This window comes from Penicillium soppii (assembly GCF_028829465.1).
Source record: "Penicillium soppii strain IBT 18220 chromosome Unknown utg000001l, whole genome shotgun sequence".
In the NCBI taxonomy this organism is placed as follows: Eukaryota; Fungi; Ascomycota; class Eurotiomycetes; order Eurotiales; family Aspergillaceae; genus Penicillium; species Penicillium soppii.
In genome coordinates this window covers 1,547,270-1,564,924 of record NW_026643231.1, presented here as the reverse complement: position 1 = coordinate 1,564,924, position 17,655 = coordinate 1,547,270, and the positions used below count along the sequence as shown (strand labels likewise).

The following is a 17,655-nucleotide window of genomic DNA, read 5'->3' as shown; positions in this document are numbered from 1 at the left end:
CCTCTCTGCGTTTCCGAAGCCATTGCATAAAACTTTCCTTTTTGTTTCTGGTGTATGACTATGATCTGTTCATGCCATCTGCCCCATCTGGGAGCTTTTCAAAATCTATCTACTTTTCTTTTCTCTTCATCATTTCTCTACAATTCATTCCAATTTGGCACGCCATAACGGTGAAAATGGCAAACTTCTGCGATCATAACAACGAATATATCCACTTCGTCATCGAAGACCAAAACCCGGCTTTCTATGGCGAGCCATAATAATACATTCACCATCCAAGAAACAGCCGTAAAGCACCAACAACGAGTAGAGATACAAATGCAATTCCTACAATCCAACCCAGACCCAAACCCTATGATACAAACCAGCGAGCATCGCTCACAGGACAAAAAGACTATCACCCGAATCTATTTACTCCCAGTCTCCTTCCAAGGATACCCAACGGGATCATCCTTGCGCGTCCAGATCTTCGTCTTCCGCTTGTTAACCACATGCTCAACAAACACCTCGCGCGTATACTGTGCCTTGTACTTGCGGATCCACCGTGGATCCCACAGCTCACTGGCAATCCCCAGGTCCTTACAGCAGCGCACAAGCGCATTAGACCGGCACCCCTCCGTAGCAGTGGGGATACCGTCCGGCGAGAAATAGTCCTGTTCGCCGCGCGCGACAGATACAAGTCTTTATGCGATAGATATGTCAGCTTCAGACCGCCAAGAACCCAATGTAACAATGTATATTGCGGACGAGATTAAAGTAAAGGGACTCACCGTCCATTACACACAAGCGCATATTCCCTCGTCACCGTCTTCGGAGTAACGATGCTCTCACTGCGCGGAACAAGACCCCACCCGCCGGGCCCGAAAGCGCGGTTGAGGATTCGCCGGTACTTGATCTCTGGTAGATAGAGGATGCCGTCTGGCTTGATCTCGACCTCTTGGGGGTCTGTCTCGGCGAGAAGGATGTCGGCTGCTTCTTTAGGGAAGGGGGCTGCGGAAAGACCGTGGAAGGAGCGCGTCCAGTCGATTTTCTCTTCTGCTGGGCTTTCGAGCTCCAGTGGTTTGTCCGAGAGCCCGCTTTTGGAGATATTTTCTGTTGTTGCGCGGCTGGGAGTTGGGGATGAGACTCGTGATGCGGCGCTGGGTGGTGATGAGGGGGCGGTCTTTGGGGCTGCTGCTGCTGCTGGGGCTGGGGTGGGCTTCGTGGGTGTTTGGTTGTTGCTCTTTTGGGTGGTGTACGTGATTGTTCTTTTGGTTGAGGTGGAGAGCTGGGTGATTCTTAGGCTGGGGGCTCTTGAGGTGTATGATGCTTGTCTGGCATGTTGTAAAGTCTCAATTGCCTTCCAGGGGCGGATTCTGAGGGGAGCCGACATTTTTGGGGATGCTGAGTGATGTTGAGAGGGAGGGTGAGGCCACTGAGACGAAGGCAGCACAAAGTCACGTGATTTAATTTTGATAGCTTCGTTAGATGCCTGGGATTGGGATGTTGCAAGCAATTGGTGTAGATGTAGTAGAACTGAAGAAGCGTTTAATTGTACATATGGTATAATTCGACGGGTAGAGTACATTAAGCGTCTTTGGTCTCCGTTCGCTGATCGTTGCCTTGACGCTTCCAACACTCGCGGAAAGCTTCCATCTGGATCAGCCTGTTAGTATAACCCAGATGAACATTTCGGCTATTGCACTGGTATGCTGTAATTTAGGCAGCTAGTAGAGCTTCACTTGTAGGACATGCGACCAATGGCTAGCTCCTAGCATCATATATGCCCAGACATTGTAGCTTACCTCTTGCTTGCATTCGCGCCAATCCTTCTTCGCAAAATAGCAGTCATTCATTTTGTCCTGTTCAGCTAATATGGCTATCAGTATTGCGAACCAACCCATAATTGTGGAATGACTTACAGTGGCAGCCGGTGCTGAAGATGCGCTTGTCCCTGCGACTTAGTTAGTACGCCAAGCAGGCCAATCGAAAAGAGAACTCACCAATCATCTGGCTCATCATCCTCCTCTGGGACAGCTGTCTTATTCTCCAAGTTGTTCGACATGATCGATATGTGCAGGAAAGTCGGAGCGGCTTGCCTCGGCGGATCGATTCAACTATCTTATCGTGGACTGATTTCCCCTTCAACAAAACAACCATGTCAACCCCAACGGGCAACAATGCCAATTTTAATGGCAAAAGGCTCAATGTTCTAGTCTATTCTGGTTCGCTTACACATTCCTCTGCCTGGCAACTCAGCCGTTTGCTGACCGACGACTTCCCGACAGGAACTGGAACTACCGTTGACTCAGTCCGTCATTGCCTCTATACACTCCGCCGCCTCCTCGCTCCCCACTATGCTGTCATTCCCGTAACAGGCGACATGCTCCTCAAGGAGCCATGGATGACCACATGTGCAATGCTTGTCATGCCCGGCGGCGCAGACTTGGGATACTGCCGCACGCTCAACGGTGCGGGGAATCGGCGCATTGCGCAGTTCGTCCGCAATGGCGGGAGATACCTCGGTTTATGTGCTGGTGGGTACTACGGATCCAAAAAATGTGAATTCGAGGTTGGCGACAAGACCATGGAGGTCATTGGGGATCGCGAACTGGCGTTCTACCCGGGTATCTGTCGGGGCGGGGCATTCCCAGGCTTCATTTATCATAGCGAGGCGGGCGCACGCGCTGCAGGGATCGACGTTGTCAAGGAAGCATTGAGCATTGGTACTGTTCCCGCAACCTTTCGGTCGTACTACAATGGCGGCGGAGTCTTTGTTGACGCGCCGTTGCTCGCGGACAAAGGCGTGGAGGTTCTTGCGAACTATACGGAGAAATTGAATGTCGATGCTGGGGAGGGAGCTGCTGCTGTTGTCTACTGCAAAGTCGGTAGTGGCGCAGCAATTTTGACGGGGCCTCATCCTGAGTATGCTATGGATTCACTAATAGAAAGGTTGACCTGCTGACTCGGCGACTTCGATAGATTCGCGGCTGCTAATCTCGATCCCAAAGCTGGTGGACCCGAATATGCGGAAATGGTGGCGGCACTCGCTGCCGATGACAAAGAACGTACGGACTTTTTGAAGGTGTGCCTATCCAAGCTTGGGCTTGAGGTCACGGAAGAGTCAACAGTGCCTTCTTTGTCGTCATTGCATATGTCTGGCGTCAATGCTGATGGTCCTATGGATATTCTATCGGGTCTTGGAGCGACATTGACCAAAGAAGGGGAGTCCGAGTATCTCAAAGACGAGCACGATAAATTCCGCATTGAACGGCCTGGAACATGGAACCTTGGCGATCTGGAAGAGTCGCTTCCAGCCGCGCAATCTACCGAGGGTATTATTGACTACCAGACTATCACCAAGCGTCTTGTATTCCATGACGATATTCCAGACTCGAAACTGACCCCATATTTCAACCATCATGCATTTTATTCTAATCTTCGTCAAAATCAAGCCGAGTCTAAGGGAGACGCCTCAACTTTTGGAAACAATCTGTTGTACGGAGAGGTAGTGACCAGCACGAACACTATCCTTGAAAAGTAAGCATGAAACTCCGTCTATAACGAGCATCTCTAACGTCCATCAGAAACACAAAATTGCTTCGTCAGCTGCCACAAGGCTTCACGGCGACAGCAACAGCGCAAATCGCTGGCCGCGGACGCGGATCCAATGTCTGGGTTTCACCGGCAGGTTCTCTTATCTTTTCAACCGTTGTGCGGCACCCAATCGACAAGATCCAGTCGGCACCGGTGATTTTCCTTCAGTATCTCTCGGCCATGGCAGTGGTCCGAGGCATCAAGAACTACGCAAGTGGCTACGACAAGATCCCAGTTAAATTAAAATGGCCTAACGACATTTGTGAGTTCGAACTACCTATGCCTTCTCACTCAAACCTCTGCGTTTCAATATTTGCCCTCTTATACAATTCCGCCTCTGATTAACAACCTCTACAGATGCATTAGATCCAGACGACCCTGAGCAGAAACGCTACACTAAGATCTGCGGTATTCTTATCAATTCCCATTTCATGTCGAACGAATACATCTCCGTCGTCGGCATCGGTATCAACGCCACGAACGCCTCCCCAACAACCGCCCTAACGACCCTCGCTGCACGCTACGCACCTCCCGGCGCGTCACCAGTCACACTCGAGAAGCTTCTGGCCCGCATTCTGACCACTTTTGAGGGGCTGTATACCCGCTTCTTGCGGACGGGCTTTGATCGTGGATTCGAGGCTATGTATTACCAAGACTGGCTGCACATGCACCAGATTGTCACCCTTGAGGAAGAAGGCGGCGCTCGTGCTCGTATTCAGGGTATTACTCGTGATCATGGTCTCTTGCTGGCTGAGGAGCTTGGGTGGAATGATCGGCCAACAGGCCGGGTTTGGCAGTTGCAAAGTGATAGCAATAGCTTTGACTTCTTCCGTGGGCTGGTTAAGAGGAAGGTGTAGAATGTTGTGATCTGCAATTGTTGTCAAAAGCTAGCTGTATATATATGAAAATTTGAAATATGCAGATGGTCATTCCCCCAAGGAAATAATGGCTTTTCGCCCTCAACCTTGTTGGTTTTGGATAGGAATTAGCAGTCTCAAGCGTACTGCACAAGAATTCGCAGATCATAAAAATAAGCTCAAAGACTAAAGGGAGCGCCAAACAAAACCAAGGAACAGAGTAAAGCGGTTGATTGTCTCATTGGTTCAAGACTTTACTTTAACCCCACGCCATATTATTTTTCTTTGCTACATGGACATCTCAGTCCTTGCGATTCAGAAATAGAGCACAAAATGCACACACACACACACACCTCTCTCACTGCGCTATGCAAATTGGAAATAATCAGTTCCATCTATCATTTCATCGACTCCGCCCAAGAAATCCACCTCCGAATACACTCATCAACACTACGCAACGACTCCTTCGCAGCCTCAACCTCAAACCATTCCTGATGTTCCTTCCCACACTCAGGACACTGACCCAAGTCCCTAATCCGTAGAGCATCCAACTCAAGATGAATCAGGCGTTCTACCCGATGCACATGCGGAACCTTCCGCCCAGGCACCATCTTAGCAAGAGGCTGACTCTTGCCGTTTTTCGACGGCACCCGAGCAGGAGAAGAAGACCCAGACACAGTATGGGTATAAGGGTAATAGCGGATAAGGGTCAGGTCGTAGGAACACTGTCGGGTCCATTCGGCCATTCGGCGGTGCACGTTGCTCGTGCGTCCGATTTTCAGCCGGAGCGTCCCCGGCTTGGTTGCCGTTGGGTTGGAGCTTAGGGCATTGAGATCTTGGGCTGCGCGGAGAGCTTCGCTGATGCTGCGAGATTGTGGTGGTGGGCGGAGAAGGCCTCTGCTGTTCTCTGTGGCTTCGGCTTGCGGGAGAAGAGATGATGCTATGTCGCTTGTTGTGGGACCGTCGATACTCCGTGTTGTGGTGGTAGGAGGTGTTACCCAGAACATGTAGATATAGCCATCCAAGTCGGCTTCAGAGATTGGTTTTTGCAGTTCCGCGAGAAGAGTGGAGGTTGTTTCTGGGGGAAGTGTAGGTGGAAGCCAGGATGCAGACGATTTCCCCTTCTTGGGAGAGGTAACACGCCCATTTTGCGGTTGTGCAGTCGAGGTAGGTAGTGGAACCTTTCCATTCGGGGTTTGAGAAGACACGCCGCTTTGTGGGCGATGGGCTGTAGGCTTTTGAGCCGGCACGGGTTTCTCGTCATCGCTGTCTTCCACTATCGTGAAACAACAAAATGTGCTCTTCTTCTTGGGTCGACGTTGATAAATGCCATTTTCGTTTGTTCGCCGCCTCCTATTAGGCTTTTTGAGCGCTGGGTCGTCGTTTATCTCCAGCACTCCCAGGCGATCCATTAACGTATCAATACTCGTCCTCGGTTTTCCCGAAATGGTGGTATCGACAGGATTCGCAGGTGAGTTTGCAGATACATCTTGGTCCCGGTGCTGCCAGCAGTACAAAGAAGCCTTGTCTATAGCTTCTTGTCGAGGATCACTCTTTCGAGGTTTAGAAGCAGATGATGGTTTAGGAGATGCTAAAGCGCGGCGACAAGGCCGGCCTTGTGTGGTAATTCCTCTACATGTTGTCGCTGGATTTCGGGAATCTGAGCGAGGAAGCAAAGATTCTGGAGTGTTTGGGATATGAGGCATACGCAAATTTGAGATGCACGGCACCTAAATAGTGTCTATTGAGAAGAAAATATTGGCAAAAAGTTAGGCTGCGTGGACCAAGAGACCGCAATGCGGTGAGTCTCCGAAATGCAGCCTTACGTTACTCCACTTAAGGGACTCCAGTAAGCGGCGAAAGGGATGTTATTTTTATCTTCAACTTTGTTTTTCCATATTTGCACAGCCACACGCTCTGTGGCGCATTCACTCTAATTAGTAAAATAATGGAGATCTATAAAATCATAATGAGATTATTGGATGACAACAAGCACATAAATAGCAATAGTATTAGAGAACTTCTGTTCAAAGGCAATTAGTCGAGTAAACGAAGAATAGATGGGCAGAACAATATATCTAAACAAACATAGCGTGCATATGAGGAGAGATACGTCCATTTGAGTAAGAAATCATTCATGTTAGTCAAACGCTTGGATGCCTTTCGAACCAAGCCAGTGCTTGTTTCTCAGACTCCTCAGCATGCTTGTTTGCATCCTTTAAAAAGAGATCAGCCCGCACACAGAACCCATGACCGGCCCCTTCGTAAATCTGCACCTCTCCTTTATCAGCTTTAGCTTCATTCTCAAAGACCTGTTGAATCAGCTTGATTTGGGGAGCCTTCACAACCAGATCCGCATCACCAAGTGCAAAGCTAATAGGAATGTTGATTTTCTCTATCTCGCTGGGGATCTCGAGGAAACTGGGATGTCCAGTGAATCCAGCATTAATCAGAGGCTTCCCGTTTGAAGCGACGTCTTCTCCGAAGCCTAGGTTAACAACGTGCTTTCCTCCCCAGCAGAACCCGGCTGCATAGATAGGGAGCTCGGAGCCTTCGTTTTCTCGAACGGACTTGATGAAGTCTCTCACAATTGGCCAGGTGGTCTGGAAAGAATTGTGGTATTTAAATGGGATAAACTGAAGCATGGTGATGGCCAGGTAATATCTGTACACTGATTTAGTATAGTCTTATGATAGCACTTGGATATTATATCCGCAGGCCAGATGCACTATGTTGCGACGTACGGTTTCATGAGCCATGTTTTCAGTCCACTGGTTGTGAGAAGCTCTTTTGTGTTGAACAACATGCCAATTGGTGCAGAATGTCCTGATAGTGGGATACAATGATCAGCGAGTTTTTGGGGATATATTGACGACTCTACTACGTACCATTCATGAAGTCGGGGAGGTAGACGAGGTATCCTCCCTTGTCGGCATAATGATCGGCCAGGATACGATTGTTTACAAATTCCCATCCGAAGGCATCAGGGACGATAATGATAATTCCACGGTGAGGTACATTGTCAGATGGTTTGGTGGTGTAGGCGTTTAAGCCATGTAAGGTGGTGACTTCACCTCGCGGTGTACCTTGATGGATATGACCTTTGAAGCATTCGGGACACGACATGTTGCAAAATGTGTAACTATTGAAAGATAAGTGCCACCTGTTGGTTTAAGAAGGTTACCTGGGGTAGAAATGTAGTGAGATCACATGCGGGACTTGGTCAGATGAAAGAGCTTGCCCTGATCGGGACGCCGCCTTCGGCCCCCCGAGGCCATAAGTGAGTACACGTAAACATGCATGGAGACTATTATAGTTAGCCCGTAGATAAGCTGGAATTCGGATTTTCGAAGTTAAGCTACAGCATAAGCTACAGCAATATTGTGCTCTCGTTCCGCATTTTATTTGGGGCCGCCAGCTGCAATGCGCAATTTCCGTCGGGTAACAAGAGAATCGCGGTCTCAACTCCTCAGCTTATGGTCAATCCAGCATCGTCATGCCATTAAGAGCAGCATATTCAGCTGTAAGGATGACGATAAGTCTTGTTATTCCTTATCAGTGCCGTGGAGCGCCCGGCCTCAAGAGTATTACTTGAACCCTCAGGATTCACTGGACACGGAAACTATCTATTTCACCATCACGGAACCTAACACACACTCGTCCAACTTCCAAATATATCTCATCATAGGCTCTTTACTTCTTGCTTGGCTATTCGAGAGGTACTGTAATGGGTGACTAGCTCTCTATGTCATGAATAAGATTTAGCCTTGAGGGAATGCGTCTAAAACGTGGCCTAAATTAAGACCACGCTAATAGGCCGGGAAGCTCCACTGGAAATAACTTCAGTGTAGGGAAGGAGGCTGTGCAAATTTAAATTATCGTGCTTCTAGGTAGAGTTCAGGAATCAATTCGTGAGACTACGTGGGATGATCTAATCTGGAATATCGCTGTAGGCACCCTAGCACCTAGCTCTAGAGGTACCTATTCGTGGCAGTAGCTGAATTACGCTCATCTTCAAAATTTTAATATTATTAGATTGTAAATTTATGCATTCTATAAATACAGGCGTAAAAATATGTAAACGCCTTGGTGGGAATTTGATACATGAACCTGATTCTCATGGCACCCTCCTGACAACGAATCTCGATTCTTCAATCCCCCGTTGACTCCATCCCCCGACCTCGGCCTTGTGCAAGCCTCGCTGACCTACGAGCACCAACTCCTGGTACTCGAGATACTCGAGGCCCGCTTCTACGCAATAAACACCAATTGCTTGTTGTTGCGCCACAAAAAGGTCTGGAAAAAGCGCGTGGGCCATCCTCGGCGATAGATATTATCTTCAAGAGACGGTCCTCCATGTTCTCCTGCCAGCTACGTTGACTCCTTTTCTCCTCACGCTCCCTTTCCAAATGCACGAGCTCAGGTTCTTCGCCTATCGTCTTAGGTGGTAGCATGTCGAAAGTAAAGCTGTTCAAAGTGGCGTATTCTGCGTACTCTCCCAGTCCTTTGTTTAGTCCTGCCTTCAATGTTATTTTTTGGAGACTTCCAAATGCCCTGGTCATATCATTGGATTTGGAATTTGCGTTCAACTCCCGATGTCGGGTGGCAAAGAAATTGGTGCCAACCTCTTTTGCCGCCTTATAAGTTAACTTGGGCTCATAGGAATGGCAATGTTCATTCCACTCGCCGGGGGGATCCGATAGGTACACTAGATTGCCTACTCTTGAGTGGAGCGCGAGTGTCTTGAGCTTTGAAAACCCACGGGCTAAGGTTTCAAGAGTACCTTGAGGCTGAGATTATAATCAGTCTATCGTCCCTAAGAAGACCAGGATATATACGTACCCACTGGTTTCCATTCTCGCGCTCAATATCCAGTTCCAGATTTTCCAGTTGAGGACACAGTTGATCCAAGGAAACCAAGTCAATTTTTTTGAAGACAGCCCGAGAGTCTAGACACTGCCAAGTCTCGCCAATGTGCACACAGAAGTTGACTAAACGAGTGTGCCGAGTAATAGCATGAATTGGAACGAAGCAGTTCAACAATTCCAGATCCACCAATGTGCCAAAAGACACCAGGAAATTCTCGAGGCTTTGGCAAAGCTCTTCGCTTCCGCCCCTGCAGGCTGTAACTTTCAAGTGTCGTAAATTTGTTACACGCCCTGTCATGGCATTGAGATTCTCAAGCACAAACAGCGTCTTTGGGCCGAGTTCGAGAGACAAAAGATTTGACCACTTGAAATGATCTTGCCAGCCCTTCCACATTTGGGTACCTATGTAGTATCCATCGAGGGCCAGATGTTCGAGCACAGGAAAAGGTTTGTGGATGCCGAATCCTTCAGAATCGGGAGATGTTTTACCAATAAGTTTTTCATTGGGGTCTCTCACTGCCCAAGAACAAGACTTCAGGTTGGGACAGGAAGTGATGAAATTTAAGAAGCTATTCCTGTGTAGTGGAGAACGGGACCTCTTGTAGTATGACCTGATATCCTGCATACAAACTCTGAGTACTGTCACTCGTGGGAGTGAATGAGGACTGAGCTTTTCGCCGTCCTCTGCGAGTAAGTGAATTTCCGGCTTTTGAGGGTGCTCGTCAATGCTTGTCATATATTTGTCGCCAAAACTGCACGGTACTTCGAGTCTATTGCAGGTGTTAGTCGCTCAAGGCATAGAAAATCTACCTGAATATCACGGATTCCATACCTCACTCGACGCAGGTCCGGGAGGCACTCAATCAACTGTGATACAGGCTTTTTATCTGCCTCTGTCAAATATCTGAACCTCCTATAGGGTTTGATAGTAATCTCTCGAACCAAACGCCGCGGTGAGTCGTGAGAAGTATCTAGCAGCCTGCCTAGAAGGCAATCGGCATTCTCTATCAGAGTATCTCCCCATAGTTGGAGGTGAGGAGAACGGTAGAGAAAGGGAGTGACCAAATCATTCATGGCTTTTGACACGCGGCAGAGACTGATCAAATCTCTTTCGCTCTGGTGGCATATCTATAATTTGTTGAGTTTCAATACCATAAGACGTTTGGATCGACTTACTGTTTCACACACTAAAAACCATGCATACCACGTTGAGTCTGTGAAGCTGCACTGGGGTTTCTCGACACACCTTCTTTTTGAAGGGGGATCTTCAGAAGGTGCAAGCCGGCTTGGGTTCTGGTTTTGGACTGGTGTTTCAGGTGCTGGTAAGCGAGCAGTCCATAATCCTCGAAGGAAATTCATAGTGAAATCAAAATATAAGGGGAGGAAATGTGGTGCATATCGATGAGATACATTTAGGATCGCATGGTAGTGGAAAAAGAAAGAGTTGAAAAAGGTGGCTACTTCTATTTAATTGAAATGGCGCTAAAACGGCGCTAAAGTAGCGGAGTGTCCTGTTGTAGTTAGATATAGGACTCTTTATAGGGGCCGATTAAGAGGGTTTGCAGCAGCATATACATCAAAATTTATTTGTTTCGTCTAGCCAAAGTCCAAGTCCGACCAACAGGTTCATAGCCTAGTTCCCATGTTCACATGAACAGCCTTGGTTTGGCTATACGCCTCAAGACCAGCCTCTCCTAGCTCACGCCCAATACCACTCTGCTTCACGCCACCGAAAGGAATGCGCGGATCGCAGTCTTGGCTACTGTTAATCCACACCATACCAGACTCAATTTCTGCAGCGACGCGGTGTGCGCGCTCCAAATCGCGCGTGAAGACAGAAGCACCGAGACCGTACGTTGTATCATTTGCACGACGAATAGCTTCATCCTCGTCGTCAAAGGGAAAGATCACCACGACAGGTCCAAAGATTTCTTCGCGGGCGATGCGCATGGAATCCGTGGCGTTTGTAATGACGGTTGGCTGTATGAAGTATCCGTTTGTGTTCTTCGCGTCTGTGGGCTTGTATGCAGCACCTCCTGTGAGAATAGTCGCACCTTCACTCTTGGCGATTTCGAAGTAGGAGAGGATGCGGTCATATTGGGTGCGGGTGACCTGTGGGCCCTGGAATACCGTCTCATCCCATTGGTCACCGATCTTCACGCTCTCAACGGCTGTCTTGTAGCTGGCAGTGAAAGAGTCGAGGATATCGCGGTGGACGTAGATTCTCGAGGTCGCGGTGCAGATCTCGCCTTTGTTGGACATGATACCGGCATGAGACCATTTGACGGCCTGGTCCAGGTCCGCATCTGGGAAAACGAGAAGTGGCGACTTGCCACCAGTCTCGAGTGTGATGTTTTTGAGGTTGCCAGCTGCCATCTTCATGATCTCCCGGGCGGTGGCTGTTGAGCCTGTGAATGCAACTTTGTCTACTAACGGGTGCGAGGCGAGCGCGGCGCCGGCCTCGCGTCCGTAGCCATTGACAATGTTCACCACGCCCGGGGGGAACCCAGCTTCTTTGATCAGAGTACCGAGAATGAGAGCACTCAAGGGAGTTTGTTCGGCGGGTTTCAACACGACGGTGTTTCCACAGGCCAGTGCGGGGCCAAGCTTCCAGGTGGCCATTGACAACGGGTAGTTCCAGGGGATGATTTGAGCTACAACACCAATTGGTTGACGGATTGTATAAGCGAACTTTTGGGGGGTTGTATTGATAGTCTGTCCAAAGGTCTTGTCTGCCCAACCACTGTAATACCGAATGGTGCTAATTGCCTCTGTGAGATCTTCATCAACGGCGACATGATAGGGTTTTCCTAACATAAGTGAGCAATTTGTTTATAAAAGCGTGCGATTCGAACATACCATTATCCCATGCATCAATAGAAGCCAACAGTTCTCGGTTTTCTTCCATGAGATCGGCGAGTCGGGCCATTAGCTGGCCCCGCTCTGTGGCGGGGAGCTGCTTCCACGAGGGGTGGACCAGAGCTGCCTTGGCTGCGTTCACGGCACGATCAACATCTTCGGCACTGGCAGCTTGAACGGTCGCAATGGGCTTGTCAGTGCTATGTGACTAGTCAGTGGTGTAACTTAATTATTTCCGAACATGACATACGCGGGGTCGAGAGAGGTGATGGTCTGGCCGCCAGTTGCGGGGATAAACTCGTTGTTGATGAAAAGACCGGTAGGCTGTTGGTAGCTCCGACCGTTGGGAGTAACAATATCAATGAAGAGATCCATTTTGTCATGAACAAAGTTCAGTTTGCCTCTCTGAAGGCGCGTGGGGTTTAATATAAGAAAGATAGGTCGCAGAAGACGTTAAGCCCGATATGGCAAGTCCTTCCGATGCATTCTCCGGCCAATTCAGAGAGCAATTCCACGCATTTGATTGTTATCCATTATCAGCCATCTGACATCGCGGAAGTATTTCTTGAATCTAGTCCGAGGCTATTGATAAAGGGGGCAGAAACGTATCTTTATGTACAATAGACCTCCCTAAATAAATTACGGCAATAGGTGAATATTGCGTATCCAATAATAACCAATTTCAGGGCATGAATTTCTCTCAGTTCATATCTGTATAAAGAGTACAAATTTTTTTTCTTTGCTGTTGTACAACTGACTAGTATCAAATGTCAAGCAAGCGTACCTCTCTGGATAGTTCATTTATAGTCCTCTTTAGGAAAGCCATCCCGAAAAGGTAAGTGTTTCCTCTATCTACAACTCGACGTAAATAGAACCAAGAACATGTTGGGAAAATGTAGAAATGGCAAGAGATTCCAAAAACAATTCAACTATATCTAGATCATCATCACTTCACTTGTAACAATCGAATTCAACCGCTCTACCAACTCCATATACAAACAACCACATCTCCCACCCCTTCATCAACACCTCCAAAATGTCATCCCTCCACGGCATCCTGGTGGCCCTCATCACCCCATTCAATGACGACAAGACCGCCATCGACGATAGTCGTCTGCAAGCACACATCGAGCACCTCATCCAAGCCGGCGTCCACGGTCTCGTGCCAGGCGGTAGTACAGGAGAATTTACCACAATGACAGTGGCTGAACGCAAACAGCTAACAGAGCTATGCGTGAAGTTTGCCGATGGTCGCGTCCCCGTCGTCGCAGGAACAGGCAGTCTCTCTTCCGCCGAAGCAGTTGAGCTCTCTGTGCACGCAGCCAAGGCCGGTGCCGCAGCGACCATGGTCGTGCCCCCATTCTACGACCCCGTTTCCGTCGATGAGCTACACGAGCTGCTGGACGAGATACACAAGGCTTCCAACCTCCCCATTGTCTTTTATAATATCCCCAGTGCGTCGGGTCTCAAGCTCAGTCCTACTGAGATTGCTGGCTTGTCGAAGGTTGGCGTCAAGTATCTCAAGGATACCTCTGGTGATGCGCCTGCTTTGACGGAGCTTATCTTCAGTCTTTCAGATCAGATTACTTCTTTCAATGGCTGGGATACGTTGACTTTCTATGGTCTTGCTGCTGGTGCGCCTGGTGGTGTTTGGGGTGCAGCGAATATTATCCCCGAGTTGGCAGTTGAGCTTTATAATGCGGTTGCTGTGGATGGGGACTTAAAGCGTGGAAGGGAGCTTTGGTCTAAGGCTTTTCCAATTTGCAAATTCCTTGAGTCGCACAGTTATGCTGCCGCTGTTAAAACTGGTGTTGAGCTGATTGGACAACCTACTGGTGGTTTGCGTAAGCCTTTTGCTCTTTTGAAGCCCGAGTTGCAGGCAGAGCTTAAGAAATTATTGCAAAATGCTGGTGTAAAGACTATTTAGATTTATATTGCGACAAAGATTTGAAAAATTTAAATTTTGTTGAAAGTATCTACAGTTCAAAGCGTGTATTGCAATGTCCGCAGAATTCATGTAATTTGCATAGTTTATTGTAATTCCCGCAGAGTTCTCTTCATGCCGGCAAGAAAGAAAAGTAGTCCTCGGAATCGTGTTCGTCATAAGACAGCAACCCCTTGAGTGGATGCCAGCACCACTTGGAATCTTCGAGGGCGCGATGGCCAGATCTCTATCCAGGCAGCAAAAACTCAACCAGCGTACTAGGGCCGTAGCAAATTCTGGAGCCAAGAAGTTTAGTCACAGCCCTGGAGTGTGATGCCCAGAGTATACGCTCCGGCGCAGGATCGGGGGTCAGGCCATGTTCGTATCCTAACATTGTATGCACCAAAGTCTGCCCACACTAGTTCAGCGTGAGCAGACATGCTTCGTGTCTACATTGTGTTCCACAGCCCAGCTCTGTCCTTGGTGAAAAAAGAGAGGAGATTTGGGAACGAAGGGAAGGAAGTGATTATACCTATGGGGTTGGCCTAATCGAGAAGGTGGGTCTATTTCTTCGTTCTTTTGATCCTCTCATCCTGTTGGTCCGTTTGTTATTGTTCTCTTTGTTCTCTTGATCTCTTCCTATCAATACCTTCATTCTATCGGTATATTCCCCTATTGTCTTATTGATCTATTATTATCACTCTATCCCTACAATGCTATCGGTGCTCCACATTGCTCTTCCTGATTCCATCCACTTCCGCCTGGAAACGAAATTACTCATTCATTAGATTACAAATGTGGGTATCAAGCACAGCTTGTCTCGTTGCCTCATAGTAATATACAACTGTATCTGAGACATAATAGAATGAAGCAACAAATGAGAAGAGTATCCGGGATCAACAAAACAAAGGCCATGTCTGTCCTTGCTTCACAGCATCAACCCACGACGGCATCGAATCACCCCTATTAGCAGTAAGATGCTCATCCTGCCTCCTCCACACCTCGGAAATAATATTCCTCGCAGTCGCAAAAGCAGCAAACCCACACGTCGAGCTAGCCTTATCCAACAATTCCATGATTGCCTCCCGCCGCGCAGCAGAAATCGCTTCACATCCAGCAATGAACAACGGCCATGCCGTTCCAGGTCCCGTTGGATCATCTTGTGTCCTTGTCGTGCCGCATGCCTCGAGAGCAGCAATCACGCTATCAACATGGCCCTGCAGAGCGGCGGGGTGGGTGTGTCGAATCCTTTTGTAGAAGAAAATCACCAGTGCTGAATTCAATGCTTCAACCATGTGCCCGTGGGACTTAGAGTCGGCATGAAGCTCGAGTACTCCGGCTCTTGTGCGGCCAAGACTAAACGAGCATATCATGTTTTCCAAACGCATGCTGCGTCTTTGGAGGGTCTCCCATGCTTCTAGGCTCACGTTCTTATCTGCTTCCCTGGCAATGCGAAATGTCTCCAAGACATTAGCTAGTCTTGTTGTTTGTGACACAAGGCTTAGCCACGTCTCTGGGATCCCATAGATCTGCTTGTATAAAGTCTCGGGGTGGCTTCGTGAATCTTGTAGATGGATATCGTAGAGTGCGGAAGCTTGGTCCTTCGGCTCGTCAATGTTGAGGTCACTATCTGAATTCTGTGTTTCAAGGCGGAGGAAATCGTCGAGGCGAGGGTTTGGCTCGGAGACCTCTGTCTCGTCTGAGTTCCGTGTGGTTCGAGACCGAAAGCGAGAGCCGAGTGCCTCGAGAGAGGAGGATGAGAGGTTGTAGTCGTGCAGAACGAAGGTGCTTTCCCCGACTATACGGAGCCAGGTATAGACGTGATGCAAGAGCCGTGCCTTCTTGGATATCCTTGTTTTGGACAGACCTCGAAGGCGTAAAAGTCGCTCTGCATCAATCATGAAGCACCGAGCATGTTGTTGCTGACCTGACATTATCTGTACGAGTCAAGAGACGTTCAATCAATTCCCAAAGGAAAACTTACTGTGTACTGTATGAGGATACATGTAGCCATCAGCTGGTCCTTGTATTTCGCCCTTTTCACACCCTGTGTCTCTGAGTTCAAAGAGGTTTGCATGTGATCCTTCGCCTCCTGGTATGCTTGGTTGGCAACCTGCCACCAATACTCAGGCGGCTTGGTCGGTGTTGCTGACGAGCTCAGAACAAGATGAATAGCTGAGCAGGCGAGCAACCCATACAGATTCGCCAACCTAGCGTGACTTATTCTCTCGGTGCCAAGAAACGTCAAGTCGCCGTAGGTAACAACAGCCGCCGGCACATTGAGAATTTTCCAAGGTGATTTCTGTCGACAAGGAATGGCCATTATATGGGGAATGACAATATCCTGAAAGTGTCTGAGGAGACATGTTGCATCTCTTAATGCATCTATATCTGCGGTGACAAGCTCTGCTGGAGTTTGCCGCGACGTGAGCATTCGTAGAAGGTCGTCATTGTGGTTCGAGCCAACAGGCAACAAGCCCATCTCCTGGCTCATATCAAACGATAAATCATTGGGTATATTCAACGCTCCAGTTGATTCATTTCCTGTATAATCTGGACTGAAGCTCAACAAGTCGGACCAGTGGAGGAAGTCGTCGATGTGAGATAAAGAGTCAACTATTGAAGAGGCACTGGGGTTTTGCACGTCCTCGGGAACCACTGCATCAGGAGTCTCAATCGTCGAGTTTAGATCTGGCTCGATGAGATTAACTCCGGGGGTCAACTCCAACGGTGATTTGTCTGGTGCTGACGAGAAATCCAGAACTGCAAAAGGTCCAATAACAATATCGCCCTCCGCAGATCGACCAGGATCTCGTGAGCGTGAGTCAACTTCTGCCAGTGACGCATCAATGGATCCGGATATCAAGTTAGATCCTAGAGCCGTGCTCATAGATAGTCGCGATTGTTCTACAATTCCGATTATTTTGGGACTTTTGCTTTTTGGATGGTCTGAACTCTTACCTGTATAGAGATGTCGTCGAGTTCCACGTGGGGTGCCCTCAACCTTCTCGCTACTATCAGAGCGCATCCACAAGACCTGATCGGAATATCCCTCGCACGGCACGCCAAGTGCCCGACATGTTCGGCAGACGGGCCGTTTCTGGTCGCATTTCACATGCCGGCGTCTGCATGTGCTGCAGCCTCCGAGTAAATGGGATCGGCGAGGCCGTGATCGTTTAGAAGTCGCCATTTTTCATAAGTAATTATACAAATCTAATGATCCTTGTTTGAACGGAATCTCTTGAACTTCCTAATGCTTCCATATCAGAAACGCGAAATATGGAGATGTTCAACCCCGCAAAACTCGGAATCACTTTCCAAAAAATTGCCCCGCCGTACAGCAATCTCCAGCGTCCGGTGCGCCATATTGCATTTTTGCCGGCAGTACATTTCATAAAATCAGTATTTTGTACCATTGAATAATACCTCATGTTATACGAAGCCGTTATCTATAATAATTTCACTTGCTTGGTTTCACCATAAAGACTGCTTATCCTAAATATGTAAAGGTGCAAGTTATATCTACGTGTCATAAATAAGCCCTATATGACTGCAGTAGATTCAAGTTCGA

At 48.4% G+C, this 17,655-nt stretch overlaps 8 protein-coding genes across 8 annotated transcripts; 2 read left to right on the top strand and 6 right to left on the bottom strand.

The window, feature by feature from the left end:
• Nucleotides 1-407: 407 nt before the first annotated feature.
• Nucleotides 408-1,372, bottom strand: N7529_000596 (putative mitochondrial genome maintenance protein Mgm101; the record flags this gene model as incomplete). The annotated part of the gene is made up of 2 exons (XM_057236127.1): nt 408-681; nt 771-1,372. 2 exons carry the CDS (start codon nt 1,370-1,372, stop codon nt 408-410), a joined length of 876 nt encoding a protein of 291 aa, XP_057102930.1.
• Nucleotides 1,373-1,566: 194 nt separating this feature from the next.
• On the bottom strand, nt 1,567-2,044 carry N7529_000595 (uncharacterized protein; the record flags this gene model as incomplete). Its single annotated transcript, XM_057236126.1, has 4 exons — nt 1,567-1,635; nt 1,785-1,841; nt 1,902-1,926; nt 1,983-2,044. The coding sequence occupies 4 exons, from the start codon at nt 2,042-2,044 to the stop codon at nt 1,567-1,569; spliced, it is 213 nt and encodes a 70-aa protein (XP_057102929.1).
• Nucleotides 2,045-2,137: 93 nt separating this feature from the next.
• N7529_000594 (biotin--[acetyl-CoA-carboxylase] ligase BPL1) lies at nt 2,138-4,433 on the top strand (the record flags this gene model as incomplete). Its single annotated transcript, XM_057236125.1, has 4 exons — nt 2,138-2,904; nt 2,962-3,519; nt 3,567-3,838; nt 3,934-4,433. 4 exons carry the CDS (start codon nt 2,138-2,140, stop codon nt 4,431-4,433), a joined length of 2,097 nt encoding a protein of 698 aa, XP_057102928.1.
• A 398-nt stretch (nt 4,434-4,831) lies between these two features.
• N7529_000593 (uncharacterized protein) lies at nt 4,832-6,139 on the bottom strand (the record flags this gene model as incomplete). The annotated part of the gene is made up of 1 exon (XM_057236124.1): nt 4,832-6,139. One exon carries the CDS (start codon nt 6,137-6,139, stop codon nt 4,832-4,834), a length of 1,308 nt encoding a protein of 435 aa, XP_057102927.1.
• Nucleotides 6,140-6,577: 438 nt separating this feature from the next.
• On the bottom strand, nt 6,578-7,559 carry N7529_000592 (dienelactone hydrolase family protein; the record flags this gene model as incomplete). The annotated part of the gene is made up of 3 exons (XM_057236123.1): nt 6,578-7,097; nt 7,178-7,259; nt 7,322-7,559. The coding sequence occupies 3 exons, from the start codon at nt 7,557-7,559 to the stop codon at nt 6,578-6,580; spliced, it is 840 nt and encodes a 279-aa protein (XP_057102926.1).
• Nucleotides 7,560-10,927: 3,368 nt separating this feature from the next.
• N7529_000591 (aldehyde dehydrogenase ALDH) lies at nt 10,928-12,535 on the bottom strand (the record flags this gene model as incomplete). Its single annotated transcript, XM_057236122.1, has 3 exons — nt 10,928-12,111; nt 12,161-12,360; nt 12,411-12,535. The coding sequence occupies 3 exons, from the start codon at nt 12,533-12,535 to the stop codon at nt 10,928-10,930; spliced, it is 1,509 nt and encodes a 502-aa protein (XP_057102925.1).
• Nucleotides 12,536-13,196: 661 nt separating this feature from the next.
• On the top strand, nt 13,197-14,087 carry N7529_000590 (dihydrodipicolinate synthase family protein; the record flags this gene model as incomplete). The annotated part of the gene is made up of 1 exon (XM_057236121.1): nt 13,197-14,087. The coding sequence occupies one exon, from the start codon at nt 13,197-13,199 to the stop codon at nt 14,085-14,087; it is 891 nt and encodes a 296-aa protein (XP_057102924.1).
• An 893-nt stretch (nt 14,088-14,980) lies between these two features.
• Nucleotides 14,981-17,274, bottom strand: N7529_000589 (Zn(II)2Cys6 transcription factor; the record flags this gene model as incomplete). Its single annotated transcript, XM_057236120.1, has 3 exons — nt 14,981-16,021; nt 16,069-16,991; nt 17,046-17,274. 3 exons carry the CDS (start codon nt 17,272-17,274, stop codon nt 14,981-14,983), a joined length of 2,193 nt encoding a protein of 730 aa, XP_057102923.1.
• Nucleotides 17,275-17,655: the final 381 nt, after the last annotated feature.